General features: G+C 31.1%; 1 protein-coding gene across 1 annotated transcript; it reads left to right on the forward strand.

Moving 5' to 3' along the window:
- Window positions 1-14,280: 14,280 nt before the first annotated feature.
- On the forward strand, window positions 14,281-16,616 carry LOC109162994 (putative UPF0481 protein At3g02645). The gene is made up of 3 exons (XM_019311702.1): window positions 14,281-14,592; window positions 14,869-15,810; window positions 16,138-16,616. Exons 1-3 carry the CDS (start codon window positions 14,281-14,283, stop codon window positions 16,582-16,584), a joined length of 1,701 nt encoding a protein of 566 aa, XP_019167247.1. The 3' UTR covers window positions 16,585-16,616.
- The last annotated feature ends 892 nt before the right edge of the window (window positions 16,617-17,508 follow it).

Genomic DNA, 17,508 nt, shown 5'->3' on the forward strand with positions numbered 1-17,508 from the left:
AGTGACCAAGTATTTAGATTAGATTGATTAGTATATATAAAGTGACCAAGTATTCCTACTTTCTTGTGACTATAGTTTAATCACGAATGTGCTCCTCGTGGCTAATATTCTAATCCCAGACATTCCAACAATAAAATAATAATAGTTAATTAATTTTTAGTTCATAAAAACATTTTCTTCCAAAAGGTTGAATCCCCAACTCTAAGGATCTCTCACATCTGATTTGACAGAATATTTTGAGATGATGTAAATCAGGGTGATTCAGTGACTCAGCAAACATGACCAAATGATAATGCGTATAAAAGATCTATGTACTTTGAGCATATATAAATAGTTTATAAAAAAATACAATTATTATTGGTTGGTGATAATGCAAGAAATTACTAATTAGTAAGTGATGGGCCTTCTTTACCTAATCATTATTCAACCATAATTCTTTAATTTAATTATTGTTCAACTTGCACTACTGTACAGTGGGTACCCTTTCCCACAATCAAAAAATAATGCTCAACTTGCTATAAAAAATAATATTTATCGGATATCTCCATATGTATAATGTGTGAATTTTTTATTTGATGATACTTTCTTTTTATTCTTCATATTCACTCCGTTCTAAATTTATATATATTTAAAGTGGGACCATCAATAATAACAAATCATTGGCCGTGAAAATTGTCTTTCATTTACATTATCGTTGTTGGCGCGCGGAGACTTGAAAGGTTAAATTCAACATCCTTCATCAAAGCGTACCATAATACTAATTGTTAAGTAAATATAAGAATATAAAGTTATACATTTATCGCCATCTATAATTTTTGCCTTAACTTTAAAATCTTGATCTTAAAAATTACAAATTCCGTTAGCATGCATGCATACTAATAAAAATTTCGAATAATATAAATATCTTAAATAATTATATACAAGCATATTAATAAATACAAACACATCAGATGCATGTACACTTCCACATATATATACAAATAATTATAAACAAAATAATGCATACACACATAATACAAAATAGTTCACGTAATATAAAATGCAATATATATATATATATATATATATATATATATATATATATATATATATATACATACACACACACACACATATACATATATGCACACTATATATTGTTCAATCACAAAATAAATAATCTAAATAAGTAATCACAAAAATATATTCAAAGAAAATCAAACCTAAATCTAAAAAAAATGACTTATTTAAATGGTAGTTCTAATAATATATACATATCTACACACTATACATTTTTAAATCACAAAATAAATAATCTAAATAAGTATTCATAAAAATATATTCAAAAAAATCAAACCTAGATCTAAAAAATGACTTATATAAATGGTAGTTCTAATAATATATATACATACCTTAGCTTCATATGATGTTATGTACAACTTGATTTTAACACTATTGTGAATGATTTGGTGAAAGAAAACCTTCAACAATGAAAAAATAAGAAAAAAAATGATGAATAAAAAAATCAGAGAAGAATGGTCTGAGAATGCGTAGAGGAGGTATATATAGGGATGACAACGGGGCAGGGTCGGAGAGTATACTCCCCGTCCCCGTCCCTCTATGCGTGTCATTCTAAAAAAATTTCAACATTCCTGCTCTTGTCGGGGACGGGGCAAATTGCCATCTCTAGGTATATATATAAAGGTGTTTCCGACCATCTTTGGTAGTAGCCGGAAAAATAACACCAATTTAAAATTTAAACTGTCAACACATTTTCGACCACCGTAGTCGTTTGCCGAAAAAAGTGAAAATAAAAAATAAAATAAAATAAAATAACTTTTGGTGGTGACTGAAAATTTAATGATTTTCAACTATGAGAGGTGTGCTGAGAAAGAAATTATTAAACAATGAGATAATTATAATTTTTAATGTAGTGATGAGCTATTAATCTGGCAATGCTCTTTGATGGGAATGGTATGAGTATTGAGTGATGTATTATTAAATAATTAGGAAGATTTAATATCTCGAGATAAGTAATATGTGTTTAAAAAAAAATGTAGTTACATACAAAGTGGCAATGTATTGTTTTCACTTTGCAGTGCTGTAGCACGTGTTCTGACATTTGTTTCCAAGTGACCTGGTTATTCTTATACCACGTGTTGATCATCATGTTTGCATAACTGGTCCAACCTGTCGCTGGGTCAAAGTTAAAAAAATAAAAACAAAAACAATTAAATTAAAGGTAAACAAAGCATTATATTCATTCATTCAAATTAGCATAATCAAGTTAGTGGATCAAATAGTTACAAACTTATTCAAAAAGTTATTCACAAAACAAACCAAATTCGTCTCTCTTTTTGTCATTGATAAGATTTAAATAGTACACCATATAATTACAAGCAGTGAATCAAAAGAGTTTGAAAAGTTAAAATATCACATATTTCTAAAATTCTAGATAACATAATAAGGCAGACTTAAAATGACAGTAGGACAACGTTGTGAGTGGATTGAACTTAGGGATCTCCCGGCGAGCATTCAGAGGTACTTTGATAATGAGCAATACATGGCTGTCACGAGTGACAGCTTTGCAAAAGCCAGATGATTAGCTAGCAGGGTCTCCCCCTCCCCTCTTCTCCAAAAAATAAATAAATAAAATTGCACCATATGATTGCTAGCAAAGTAGAACATTTCAACTTATTTTGTACTGAATTTGATTTGAATTCATCAACTATATATGTGATAAAGTCTGGAAATACTATGAAATTGAATGTTGGGTTTGTATTATTAGCAAAGAAAATTACAAAGAGGTCAACATTAAGGGGGTGTTTGGTTCAAGTTTATATTTGCTTGGAAATATAAGATTCATGTATTTTTTTACAATTTTATGTTTCTTCGTTATCTTTAACTAGAGTTTTTTAAGCGCGGTGTCCTAAAGTTTTCTTTTTAAAAAAAAATCATTTTAATGATACATTTATATAAATAAAATTATATAAAAATAATGAGTGTAAAATTTATAGTAAAATTATAATTATTTTAATTTTTTTTAGGCTATTTGGACCCGTAAAATGGGTGCAAATTTCATTCTTTGTGACAATGCAACATAAGAAGTAATATACGGATTCATCCAAAAAAAAAAAAAAAAGGTAATAAACGGAGATTTAAAAAAAAAAAAAAAAATTGCCACACACGATTCATCCAACAAATGCAAGCTTTAGCTGGCATAAACTGTTCACATGCAACCCACATTGCCATTTAGCATTTAGAAAGGTGGCCATGGGGTCCAATTTTTTATTTTTTATATATAAATATTTTATTATTGTATTTTGTATAGAGTTAATTCTCAAAATAGTCCTCGACTATGACTTTTTATCAAATTAATTCTTTACCTTTTAATTGCACTCGAAATGGTCCTCCGACTATTAAATTTTAAGCTAAAATGATCATTCATTAGTTTTGGTGTTAAGTGGATATTAAAATGAAAAGTAAAACTGGTAATTCAGGTTTTACACTACAATTTAAAGCAATTTGTCACTCCTTTTCTCCGCAAAGTGTTTCTAAGTCTTCCGATTTTCCTTACGAAAGGACCTGCTTTATAAACTATAATCACTTCTAAAATGGTCTCTGGTGTACAAGTAGATTTTGAATAACATCTAAGTGGAATCTTCGAGCAATTAGGTCATCAATTTCATTTGCAACATTTCCAAACTTCTCATCATGATCTAACCGTTCCTTTAAATTGCATAGAGCAAATGGATCACTACGATCCAGTTCAATTAATTAGGGGTTTGTCAAAAAGTTAATTAGGGGAAAATAGCCGCGGGTAAAATATCTAAACAACAAAACATATAAAATGTCCGTTTTGCCCTTATTTTTAAGGACATTTTAACACCAAATCTAAGGGAGACCATTTTTGTTTAAAATTCAATAGTCGAAGGCCTACTACTTTGGTTGCAATTAAAAATCAAGGAACCAATTTAAGAAAATGCTATAGTCGGAGGACTATTTTAGATATTTTCTCTTTTGTATATTATGTATACTAAAAATAAATTAGTATTTATTTAATATTTAAAATTATTTTTTTTTTAAAAAAAGAGTAATATTGACCGAATTATTTCTTGCAAAATATTTACTCTAAATTACTATATATTTTATTAAGAAACTTTTTGTTTCTAATTAGCAAAATCTTTCTAATTTCCTAAACATAGTTATTACTTATTATCTATCTACTTTTCAAAACATATTTATTACTCCACATAACAATATCCAATAATGTAAAAATATCAAATTGGCAAACTACAAAATAAATTGTAATAATAAAAAATACATAAGATAATGAAACATAATAAAACGAGCTACATTTTTTTTTTGTCTTAATTGTTCTCATCAAAATGAATTCTTTCATTTGTCTCAATTAATAATTGTTATCTATCTGCAATTAAATTTTACAATAAGACGCAAAAATACATATATAAATCAAGATATTTAATTTAGTTCGAAAGTCGAAACAATAATGCAAGTAATTAAGTGCCGTTTGTGCCTTATCATCATTCAAAAAAAAAAAAATTAAAAAAATCTTTAGTTTATGCCCAACTTGCAATACAGAAACATATCCTTTTATTTAGTGATACTTTGTCTTTATGTTCATAAAAACTGACAAATCTCGTTATGGCATTGATAGGCACGTAGTGTGTAAGGATTGACTAGTAAAAGCGAATAGCAAATTGTTCAAACCGGTGGCCTTCTATTTGGGAGATCGAGTCGGCTCGACCACAAGGTCTTTACGATGAATAATTAGTTTATTATTAAATAATTTAAAAAGTTAGCATCTAGTGATAACTAATTTTTGTGTGTTGAAAGAGTTGTACGTTTTTATTACTGTCCCACATGTGTGTAAACCTTTGTTTTCAATTTGTTCCTCTTTTAGCACGTGTTGTTAAGAGCAATGTATTTTTAATAATAATAATAATAATAATAATAATAATAATAATAATAATAATATATGATCACGTTTATAAGTTTAGACTAGTTAATTGATTGAATTTATTCTTTTATTGTGGTTTAGTTCATACATGACGTAGTTGTCTACATTCTTCCAAAAAACTGAACCCCAACCCGTCAAAACATTTGGGAGGATGTAAATCATGGTGACTCAACTGAACATGAACCATAGAGGCTAGACCGGTGCTCACTACGCATAAGTGACCCCTTACTTTGAGAGGTTGCTCCCACACTGCCCCACAGAGGCTAGACCGGTGCTCACTACGCATAAGTGACCCCTTACTTTGAGAGGTTGGGAGAGGTTGCTCCCACACTGCCCCACAGAGGCTAGACCGGTGCTCACTACGCATAAGTGACCCCTTACTTTGAGAGGTTGCTCCCACACTGCCGCTGATGAGACTCGATCCCTGATCATTCTTCCAAAGTTTTACCTCTATGACCAGTTGAGCTACCCATGCGGGCGATGTAATTGTCTACATGTAATTATTGGTGGCATCCAACGTGACGTAGTAATCATAAATTTTTATTTTTAAAGAAAATATTTTGATTCGATTAATCGTTTGAGATTTTTAAGAATTTCAATTATCAATTAATTCAGTTAAAATATTAACAAATCAATTAATTGAATTGTTAGTATATAATGTAATAATGACTTTAATTTGAAATTAGACTAAACACAAATAATATGATGACAAATACACTCCATGTTCTTGCGGATATATTATTAAAGGATTTTAACTAGATATATCTATTTGAAGAGGACTGGTAATTTATAATATTAAGTTTATTTAATAATATTGTTACATATATGCCAAATTTCCTTTTGAATAAAATCAAGGGTGTGTTTGGTTCGTACATTAGAATCGGAATTGGAATGATCAAATACTTGATTAGGGTAGTATGAATTTTAGTGGAAGTATTTTGCATGTTTGATATTAGAGGGAATGATTACCAATATTGATGTTTAGCTATGTGTGACCCTATAATGAAAATAAAGGTTTTAAAAATACAAAAAAAATAAAAAATAAAAAATAAAAAATTAAGGCAATTGATTATAATATAATGACATCCAACACACAAATATAAACAAAAAAAAATCAAAACAAAAATCTAAATGCACTAATCTAAACTTAAAAATCATATATTACTAATAAGATGGAACGATAGCTCTTTAATTAGGGAATGTGGTTTTTAATGGAGGTTAATCAGATCTCATAGTTGTGTTTTAAAAAGTTGTTATCCAAACACTAACTATTATATTGATTCCCATTCTTACTGTGTAAACCCATGAACAAAACCACCTCAAAATGTTAAAAGAAAAATGTTATGTGTACTCACATATTCAACTCCCAATTTTTATTCCACACACAAAATCTTGATGTAGATACTTGTATTAAAACTCACATGAAAAAATAACTAATCAAAATTTGTTACATTAGAAAGTAAAATTTAAAATGTATGATTTGAAAGTACATGTAGTAAAACTCTCATTGAACTATGATTTCTTAAAGCTAACGCTGCGTGCAAGGAAACAATTGATGAAGCATGGTCCTACTGCACACGCGTGTCGCGTGGCCTCAAGCAAGTAAGAATTCCAAGCTTAAAGATTACCCATTATTTTTATCGTGTGCAAATGAGAGAGGTTTCAATCCCTAGTATGACATTGACTCTTTATGCTTTAGTAGGTTAAGAAAATATGTATGAACAGATACTACACTGTAATAGAGTTTAGTATTACAAAAAAAAAAAAAAAAAAAAAAAAAAAAAAGAAAAAAGATTACCCATTATTTTTACATACAAATTGATGAAAGGCAGCCACAAGGTAAACGTGTTGTCTAATGTAAAAAATATATAGGAAGGGACAGACAACCGCAATAATAGAAACAAGGTAAAAGGTTGTTGGAGAAGCAGACAGGGAATCTCCCTCACATAGTCCCATGCAAACTTAACATGATAAATATGATTTGTAAATAGATAAGTATCTAGCTTATATTAAAATAAAATTATATATATAATCAAAGTGTTGAACAGGTACACAGTGTGAACAGCTAATTGAACTCCGATCTTTCAGGAGGCTTTGTGTGAGTGAAACTTCAAGGAAGAACAAATTTAAAGCATTTGCCCATGCATACTTTAAAAAGAAATTACTGAATGAAATTTTGATTGAAATTATTAACTATATACAAAAGAAATTATATTATCGTAAGGAACGGATCTAGAAAATCATTTGAGTAGAGACGAAGTATAAATGACGTTCGAAATATCAATTACAAAATATTAAACAGGCATGATAAGGTTAAAATACAAAATACATTATAAATTATAATATAATGTTTTTGATAGATTAACATAATAGTTAGTGTCTTGGAAAAAAATATACTTGAGTAGAGTGAAAATGTAAAAATACTTATAACAAAATATAAAACATAATCAATTGGATAAAATAAATTGAATAACACTATATTCATAAATACTTTTAAATTTTAATATATTTTAGTTAGATCAACGTAACTTTAAGTCTTTCTAAATTAATTCGAACACACTGAAGTATAATATAAACTTGTATACTACATTAATTAAATGATTCATAAAAAGTAATCTAAAAGAGAATTTAATTTGTTAATTAATTGATTCATAAAAAATACACTAAAAATATTTAATTTATCTTGTGGAGGAATGAAAGAAGATAAGGACAAGTGTTGCTAATGAGACTTGAACCTGGTCGCCTTTTTAACATTAAGTTTGAAGTTCAACAAATTAAGCTACTCAAACTATTAACAATTTAAACATAATATATATATATATATATATATATATATATATATATATATATATATATATATATATATAAGGGGTGGGGCGGGAGAGGGGGACAACTGCCCCCACAGTGGCTCCGTCTCTGATTATTGTGTCTTTTGATCGATATATTCACAGAGAAGATAACCGTGCATGTTTGAATGAGTTTTCATGCATTAATGAGTGAGTATAACATATATTGATTTTCTTGGGTTGGATCAAAACTAACTTAGAGCATCATCATTAGGTGATTTTCCAGACTTTTTTGTCACATTGAAGAGACAGAGGGAGTGGGTTTTTCCTACAAAGAGTGAAGGTTTTTCAGATTTGTGGGTCCCACCAAAAGAGAGAGGGGTAGCCGCCAGTTCGCGTGAGACACACAAAAAGCGCCTAGCTGGGCACATGCACGTCACGCACCAGGCTAGGCGCGTAAATACAATATTTTTTTTCTTCTTGTTTCATGCTTATTTTTTTTTTCCTTTTCTTTTTTCCTGACGTTCTCCTATCTCCTCTCTACTATTTGACACCTCAAAAATCGATCCAAAAGACCTCACTATTATTGAAGATGCCCTTACGAAAAACTTGATGATTCAGAGTATCTAATAATAATAATAATAATAATAATAATAATAATAATAATAATAATAATAAGAAGCTCAAATATTATTATTATTATTATTATTATCAAAATAAATATTTATATTAAAGAGTTATTAATTAAAGACAACTCCGATATAAACAAACATAAATGTGCGTATGTATGCATAATAATAATAGTAATAATAATAATAATAATAATAATAATAATTAATGTGTGTGTGTGTGTGATGAATAACATTCCCATAACAAAATTACCGAATCAAACAATAGAGTAGGTCTATTCCAAGAAATGCTATTCCATTCTTGATATATATATTCCATGAACCAAACATGTCATTATAGTATAAAACTGTATTGTTACACTTTGTAGCTAGTATAAAACTTTACATTTCAAAGTTAAAAAAATAATATAATTACCAACATGCAACTATTTAAAACAAAAACAAAAACAAAAACAAAAAAAAAAAAAAAAAAAAAAAAAAAAAAATCCTTCATGGAATAATGGACGATGAACGTTGCACCGGCAATTTGCTTTTGGTCTCTAACATTGTTACTTTGACGATCGATCATGGCAATGTTGGGAAGGGTGTAGACTTCGCCGGCTGTCTAAGCTACAAGTAGTTCCGGCGATGGCTTTTGGAATTCTCGCTTTCGCTTTCGCTTTTAGCTCTCGCATTCACATTCGGATTCGGCTTGGAAGAGAGAATACGTGATGAATCACGTCTCTTCAGTTTTCAAATTTGAATACCGAATATATATTGCATCATTTTCAAATGATAGAAACCGTAATATGTCAGTTAAAATAATTTGAATATATAAAATGTTAAATAATTCATAGAAGCTTTTTCAAAAAACAAAAAAAAAAAAATCATAGAAGCTTGAAATAGATTTAATAGTATTAAAAAAAATAGAAGCTTGAAATTCTTCTCCAATACGTCTTATAATTTAATAAAATTAGTTTGTAATTTTATGTAAAAAAATTCAGATTTCATTTTCATTTAACAAAGATAGATTCCACATGACAATATGACATATACAGATTAGGCAACAATTCATTGAATGTGCAATTAACAACACATGATAAACGTTACAAATCATGTTTGTTTCTCTTACGCAACATTTTCTAAATTTTTGCTTTTACATTTTTTGTATTTATAATATATTTATATACAATATTATGAAAGGAACTATTTTTTTGACAATGACTGTCTTCCAATTCAATTGAAAATGAGGTGTTTTTGGAATTCTGAATTTAAGATATTTTAGTTATTACACATAAAAGAAGTTAATCAGCCGGTGACCAAATCTTTAATTTCTCTTCTTCTTCCAAATCTCTCAAGTCGGTTAATAGTTTTGTATTTTTTTTCATAATTTTGATTAATGATTAATTCACAGTATTACAGTTCAGATCATTGAAATATAATAAGTTGATGTTTTTTGAAAAAAAAAAAAAAAACAAAAAAAACTTGATGCATTAGATCACCATAAAGACATTCAACAAGAAAAATAGGGGGAATATCCACCCATTCTTCACAACTTGATACAGAAACAGCTTTTCGAGCAACAATATTGTGGGCAGCACGATTTGCAGATTGCTTAACAAAGTTGATGTTTTATTAAATAATTTTAAAAAGTTAGCAGCCCTGTTTGGTAACTTAGTTAGCTTATCGGCTTATTTGATCACTATTAACTGTTTGACTTGGTTAAACATTCAATGTAAGTGTTTGATTAATTAGTTTTTTTTTTTTTTTTTTTGTAATAATTTATTGCTCCAAAATGCTAAATTGAAAAAGTTGTTCAAAGTAACTTTTTAGATCAGCTTTTTGATAATATCATTTTTCATGTAATCAGTTATTAGCTAACAGCTAATTTAAGAAACATATTTCTACAATTAGCTAATGCTATCAACTAATCTAACCTACTAACCCAATCAGCTAATAATTAATCGCTAATAGCTATTTACCACACACCCCAACATCTAGTTATATTAAGACAACCTCAATAATAAAAACAAATACATCCTGATGTATTATTGAATTAGTAGCGTATCGAGTCTCACCAGCGGCAGTGTGGGAGCAACCTCTCAAAGCGAGGGAGACTCTTTGTGCGCAGTAACCAAAGGTCTAGTCTCTGTGATTCATGTTCAGTTGAGTTACCATAATTTACATCCTTCCAGTTACTTTGTCAGACCAGAGTGTGGGGGTCCTTATGCTTGGGGTTCAACCAAGAATTAGTAGCGTACATCTCTCTTTCTCAAAAAAAAAAAAAAAAAAAAAAAAAAATCCTTTTAAGCACAACATTTGATGTATAATTTTAAGAAAATAATTTCAGATTTAATTTTCATTTTCACAAAGATAGATTCCTTGAGACTTAGACAGATTAGGCAACAATTCATTGAATGTATGATCGATACAATAATTGACAACATTTAATAAACGTTGTAATTCATATTTGTTCTTTTACGCAACATTTTCTAAATTTTTATTTTCTTATTATAATTTATAATATATTTATGTACAATACTATAAAAGGAACTGTTTTTGATTGTGACCATATCTTTCTATTTAAGTGAATAAGGCCATCCATTTGCACAAGTCTAAAATTCTATATTACACATAAGAGTATTGGTTGGTTCAGACATCAAAATGAGAATTAAAATTGAAATCATAAGCTTGGAAATGTTTGCGGTGAAGTCTCAAATTTCTTCACCTCATTGTAATTAATTTTCTCGTTATTTCAAAAGGCTGAACCCCAATCCTAAGGGCCCCCACACCCCGGCCGGACAGAGTTAATCAGTACAGTGCCGCTGGTGAGACTCGATCCCTGGTCATTATTTCAAAGTTTCACCTTTATGACCAGTTGAGCTACCCATGCGGGCATAATTAATTTTCTCGTGGATGCACTTTTGCTGTACTCCACAATATTTTCGTTCTTTTTATTTTCCTTCCTACAGTGTCGTGTGTTTATACTTTATAGAGGAAAAGTAAATAATAATAATAATAATAATAATAATACTAATAATAAATAATAAATAAATAAAAATCCAAACAAACAAATAAAACAAAACAAAATTTTTTTAAAAAAAAAACAAAAACAAAAACAAAATGTTAAAAAAAAAAAAAAAAAAAAAAAAAAAAAAAAAAAAACCAATGGTGTTTCTCTTTTTGTTCAATTGACCCCTGAAATCTTTAATCCCTTGCAATTGAATCTATCTTCACATCACAAATAAGTGGCATTAAAATCTCATAATTTCCTTTAATAATTAAGAGTCCGTTTGGAAATGAGTCATTTTTTAAAAAATATTTTTCTTTTTATGTTTGGTTGCATTTTGGCAAATTGTATTGGTGTGTTTAGTTCTCTTTTTTATTATTTTTTTAAATGTGCATAATTATTTTTAATTTTAAATATTTAAAATATACAAAGATGGTGGTGGTGGTGGCGGCGGCAGTGGGTGATTAGTTGTTCCACTGCTGCAAACAGAAAATGACTTCCCCCCAAAAAGGGAAAATCGTTTTTTCAGAAAATTCCCTCTGTTTTCCATAGACCACACCCTATTTCCCATTGACTTCTATTTTCCCATTCTAGCCAAAACACGAAAAACTCAAAAAATATTTTCAAAAATCATTTTCTAGATTTCCAAATGCACCCTAAGTCTCAACCTATCAAGAATACACAATTAACAAGATTTAACTCACAATTAATATATTTGATAATAATAAACCTAAAATCACAATAAAATAATATACTAGTATAAAATATGTACCTTCTTTAGGCCCATCATATTCTTTTGTTTAACTTGATGAAAGCTTAGCATTATATTTGAGTGTTAAAATATAGCGTTGTAATCCGGAGATGATTGATGCACTGAGAGGCGAACTCACAACCTCCCATATGAGAGTCCAACCCGGGTGCCATTAGACCACAAAGTGTTGGCAAATAACAAATCAATATAATTTTAAAGAAAATGTATATTACACACAACTTAAATTTTCATTCAAATTGAGATTAGAATCGTTTTATTCTTCAATTTTCTTTTTTCAAATAATTTGTAAAAACTCTCAGCAATATGTATATATATTATTGTTCGCCCCAAAACTTAATAATCGGTGGGAAGGTCCAAAACCTCAAGCCATAAAACCCATTCAAGAGACTTGGAGGCCCCATGGCTTGGAAGGTTAGGCTAGGAAAATAGAACATAGTGTCTAAACTTGTAAATTAAACGAACATCATTGGAAAATCATCTCCATTTTAGTCCCTCAATTGTTCCCAACTATTAATGTAATACTTAGTTTTTAATTTGAATTAATTTGATCCTCGAATTGTTTAAAATTTCATCAATTAAATCCTTCGAAGATCAAATTGACGAAATTTAAAAAATATGAAAATCATCATTTTGATCCTCGAAAGGATTTAATTGACAAAATTTTAAATACATGTCCTAGATGAACTAGTCGAGTAAAAAAAATGATTTCCATACTTAAAAATAATTCAAGAATAAAATGCATTATATCTTCGTAATTGAGGGGTGAAAAGGGTACATTTTTGGCAAAGGCTGGTTTAGTAAAACTCCAAATCATGCATAATTAGATTCCAAAAATAGTAATGCAATACGCTTTCCATTTTAATTAAGCAATAAAAATTGATGTTTAATTAATTGAACATACATTCCTTCATTCCTTGAACTAAAAGCTTAAGAGAAGCCCAATTAATTGTCTTTTACTTTGCTGTTTATTATTAGTTCTTTATTTGTTATTTTAATTAAAGTAAAGTTGGACATGGACCTAAATTAATGCTCAAGGAATGTTGTCCTAACAATAAATAATTAAATATACTGTAAGTGTGGTCTCTCGAACATGTTCTGAAAATGAAATTCACCCCTTTATTATAGCAATCGATGAGAAGAACTAGGTTGCACCTCACTTTATCTCGTATTAAATATGAAGAGAAATTAAATTTATATTTATTTTATTTTACTTTTTTTTATCTACTCCGTATTATATTGTCGTATCAAGTTTTGTTCCTTTTTTTTGTTTTGTTTTGTTTTTGTTTTTGTTTTTGTTTTTTTAAGTAGTGTAACATATAGTATTAGATTGTTAGGAATAATTTTCACCAAAAAAAAAAAAGATTGTTAGGAATAATAATGTTGTTTAGATTGTAATAATGTTATTATTGTATAAAATTAAGCTAGGGATTTAGAATATAATCTCCAAATTTCTATTCCATGTATTAAGTTTGATAAGACAATCTATAATTGTATAAATGTCAAAATAGTATTTAATTATTCCTTCAGTAGTTATCTAGCACATCTAGTCCAGACGATATCATGAAACAACATATTGTTGTGTAATAGATCTTTTCAACAATATGTTTGGAGATTGGCTGATCATATCCAAGCAAACTTTTCAATAGTTGATGATCTATCAACTTTGGTTAAGAATAACGCTAGCCAATAGCAAATTTTGTAATTCGTTTATTGAGATCTTTCCATAGATGTTTTATTATCCAACAACAACTAAGATTAACATAATTGTAGAAGTTAGGGCATGGTAGATCTTCTCAAGACAATATATTCAAAATATTCAAAATCATCTACCGAGTTAAAATAGTACAAATTAAAAGAAGTCTGAATAAAAAATGTCTTTATGAAAAAATAGTTATTGGACACATTTCTCAGAACTTCTAACATTAAGACAAATTCTGAACAGCTGCAAAGCTATATTTAGAGAATGGTATAACATCATTTATCAACAAAAGATCTTACACAGTAACATCACACAATAAACAGATTCATTAATTAATTAAACCTTCAAAGCCTTAATTAACCCCCTCCATTCAATACCAACCTAAACCGCCGTTCTCGAACCACATACATCTCATACAACAAACAAACAACAAAATCCCACAAACATGTCTGCCTTCCCTTCCGACATGCCATCAAACTCCGGCGCCAGCTTCGACGAACGCCGGTGGGTCATTCACGTCCGCCAGAGCCTGGACGAGGAGATTGAAGAAGAGTCCGAAACCCCCGTCAGCATTTTCAGCGTACCCAAGAATTTAATGGTGGCTGATCCGGACTCCTACGTTCCCCAACTGGTGGCCATCGGCCCGTACCATTACTGGCGCCCGGAGCTCTACGATATGGAGAGGTACAAGCTCGCCGCCGCCAAGAGAACTCAGAAGAATTTGCACACTTTCAAGTTCCACCATCTTGTTGATCAGGTAAAGATATATATTCCAGATAGCTCAGTTGATTCTCACCTGATAAATTAATGAGCAAGGACTCAGGATTGAACTTGACAGTTATAGTGTACAAGTATGTTTCTTGTGGGCATCAGACACTCTTAGAGGCCCCAGATCACAATCCTGTCAGGCTGGGATGTGGATTGGAGGCCCTGCAGTCAAGACTCGATCTCATAACCTCTCACATGAGAGAGGTCACTACATGCCATCTGAGCACAAGGTGTTTGGCATAATATTCTAAATTTGGTTGTGCAGGTGACCAAATATGAACATAGGATTCGAGCACACTACCACAAGTTCTTGAATTTCAACTGCGAAACTCTGGGGTGGATGGTGGCGGTGGACGCTTCGTTCTTGCTGGAGTTTCTTCAGGTATACGCAGCTCAAGAAGGGAAGGTTCGGACTGGGGTTTCATCAAGAATGTCGCATTTGGTGGACATTTCCGGGAGAAAATCTGCCCACAACGCCATTCTCAGGGACATGTTAATGCTTGAGAATCAAATCCCATTGTTTGTGCTGCGAAAAATGCTGGAATTTCAGTCCTCTTCTTTGGAGGTGGCAAACAACACGTTGATGTGCATGCTGATTGGGTTCTGCAAAGAGGTTTCCCCATTCAAGATGGTGGAAGTATTGCCCAAAGTGGAGATCAAAGATTGTGCACATTTGCTAGACGTTGTGTACCATTTAATCGTGCCCAAATGTGAAGGTTGCACCACAGAAATAACCGAGGAAGGTGACGGCGGAATGACCCCAATAACCGACCACGGCGAAAACACATCTTTCGGACAACCTAGTTCTGTCCGACAGCTCGCCGACGAGGTTTGGAAAATAGTTGTGAAGATACACAAAGGCCCGGCACGTTTGATCAAGAGAGTTGTGTTGTCGAGGCCTGTTAAGGTTATGTTGAAGCTGCCATGGAAATTGCTGTCGAATCTCCCTGGGCTAAAGTTTGTACTACAACCCATTGCTTACTTGTGCCTCTATCAAGAGAAAGACAACGGTAAACCGGAAAGCGAAAACCCGCCGGACTCCGACAAGCCTCCGTTAGTAGAGGAAATCGCTATCCCGTCGGTGACTGAGCTCTTCGAAGCTGGAGTAAGTTTTGTTCCCACCAAGGAAGGAATAGCCAGCATTTGCTTCGACGACAAAAAGGTGGCGCTTTATCTCCCCCGCATTAGTCTAGACTTAAACACCGAGGTACGTTTTATGATTCACGTTAAAACTAAATCTTGCCCACAAAATCATTACACATTTATTTTATATATATAATTGTTGGATTTCAGCGCTGCACTATGCTTACTTCCCAGTCAAGCATGCTTAACCACAGAGTTATATGGTATCTGGTTATCATATCCTACTTAAAACCAATTGGTGATAGGTAGGTGGACATTAACTATTTAACCACATATCTCTATGGTAAGCCACAGCGCCACGTCTCGAATCGAGCAGGGCTGGTTGGCCGACGCCCAACAATAATGCTTAACAACAATCATCCTAATTTGTAAGTTGTAACATTCTCAACAGGTATTGTTAAGGAATCTTGTAGCATATGAGGCCTGTAATGCTTCAGGGCCCGTAGTATTTACCCGTTATACTGAGTTAATGAATGGGATTATTGATACGGAAGAGGATGCGAGGGTGCTAAGGGAGAGAGGGATAATTTTGAACCGATTGAAGAGTGATGGGGATGTGGCTAAGTTGTGGAATGGAATGAGCAGATCGGTGAGGTTGACCAAAGTGCCCTTCTTGGATAAGGCAATTGAAGATGTGAACAAGTATTACAATGGGAGATGGAAGGTTAAAATGGGAAACCTCATGAAGGAATATGTGTTTGAGTCATGGCGGTTCCTCACACTCTTGGCTGCAATTATGCTCTTGCTTTTGATGAGTCTGCAGGCAATTTGTTCAGTTTATAGTTGTGCTCGTCTTTTCCATCTTAATACTAATAGTACGAGTACTAGTCGATCGTGACTGAAAATTCTGCTTATCGATCAATACGAGATTTTATAAAGAAATATTATCATATTTATAAAATATGCTCAGATCAAGAGAGATTAATGTCCGTCGTCCCACCCGACAGCAAGAAGGGTTTTTAATTTCCATGTTTGTTAGCTAGGGAAGAAACATGGAACAAAGATTGGTCATCTTTGGTGTGTGCTTTACTTTGTCATTCCTATTATATTGATTGATTGGAGAGAGATTTTGTTTGCGTGATCTTAGGATAATCCATTTTTGGCTTATGAGACAGTGTGAGAGTGATTGTTTATTTCTATTGCTTTAAGGATAATGTTTGTTTTATATTGCTTTAATGTTTGTTTAATTTAAGGCTTGAGAATATATATATTGTTTGTTAATGGCTGGGGATATGATGCTTTCCAGCTAATTGAGTTGTTATTATATTTGAAAAGTTTGCAGAAAATTAAAGAGGTTTGATCCTAGTACTTGGCTTTACGTTTTTCACAATATTTGGAATGTTTATTAACAAAAGCAAAACTTTGGCAATACTATGATGCAGCATTGAATAATTTGTGCTTAGAGATGTACTTGTCTCACCAACTAATAAGGTAAAGTTAGCTAGTTGATAAAGGATGAACATGGAGAAATAATCAATTTTGCTATTGAAGATGAAGAGTTTTACTTAGTTCCATTCATATTAATTAGACTAATATATTCCAGCACATATAAGGGAAATTGGTACGGTGTTGATTCTGATTAGAGGATATACGCGAGGAAGATGGATAAAATTTATTACAATATCCAAATCAAAATGAGATTTTTATGAATTCCCAGACAACATTATGTACATGCACTTCAAACAACACTTAATAATACTCCGTAATAAAATTTACACTTCAAATTATTGCGGGATTAAATCTACACTATGAATATAACTCA

Source organism: Ipomoea nil, unplaced genomic scaffold, assembly GCF_001879475.1.
Source record: "Ipomoea nil cultivar Tokyo-kokei standard unplaced genomic scaffold, Asagao_1.1 scaffold2975, whole genome shotgun sequence".
In the NCBI taxonomy this organism is placed as follows: Eukaryota; Viridiplantae; Streptophyta; class Magnoliopsida; order Solanales; family Convolvulaceae; genus Ipomoea; species Ipomoea nil.

Excerpts from the sequence above, each read along its gene's own strand:
- LOC109162994 (XM_019311702.1), top strand. The coding sequence starts at position 14,281 with ATGTCTGCCTTCCCTTCCGACATGCCATCAAACTCCGGCGCCAGCTTC. Across the intron at positions 14,593-14,868 it reads TCCACCATCTTGTTGATCAG|GTGACCAAATATGAACATAG; the intron begins GTAAAGATATAT and ends TTGGTTGTGCAG. Across the intron at positions 15,811-16,137 it reads GTCTAGACTTAAACACCGAG|GTATTGTTAAGGAATCTTGT; the intron begins GTACGTTTTATG and ends CATTCTCAACAG.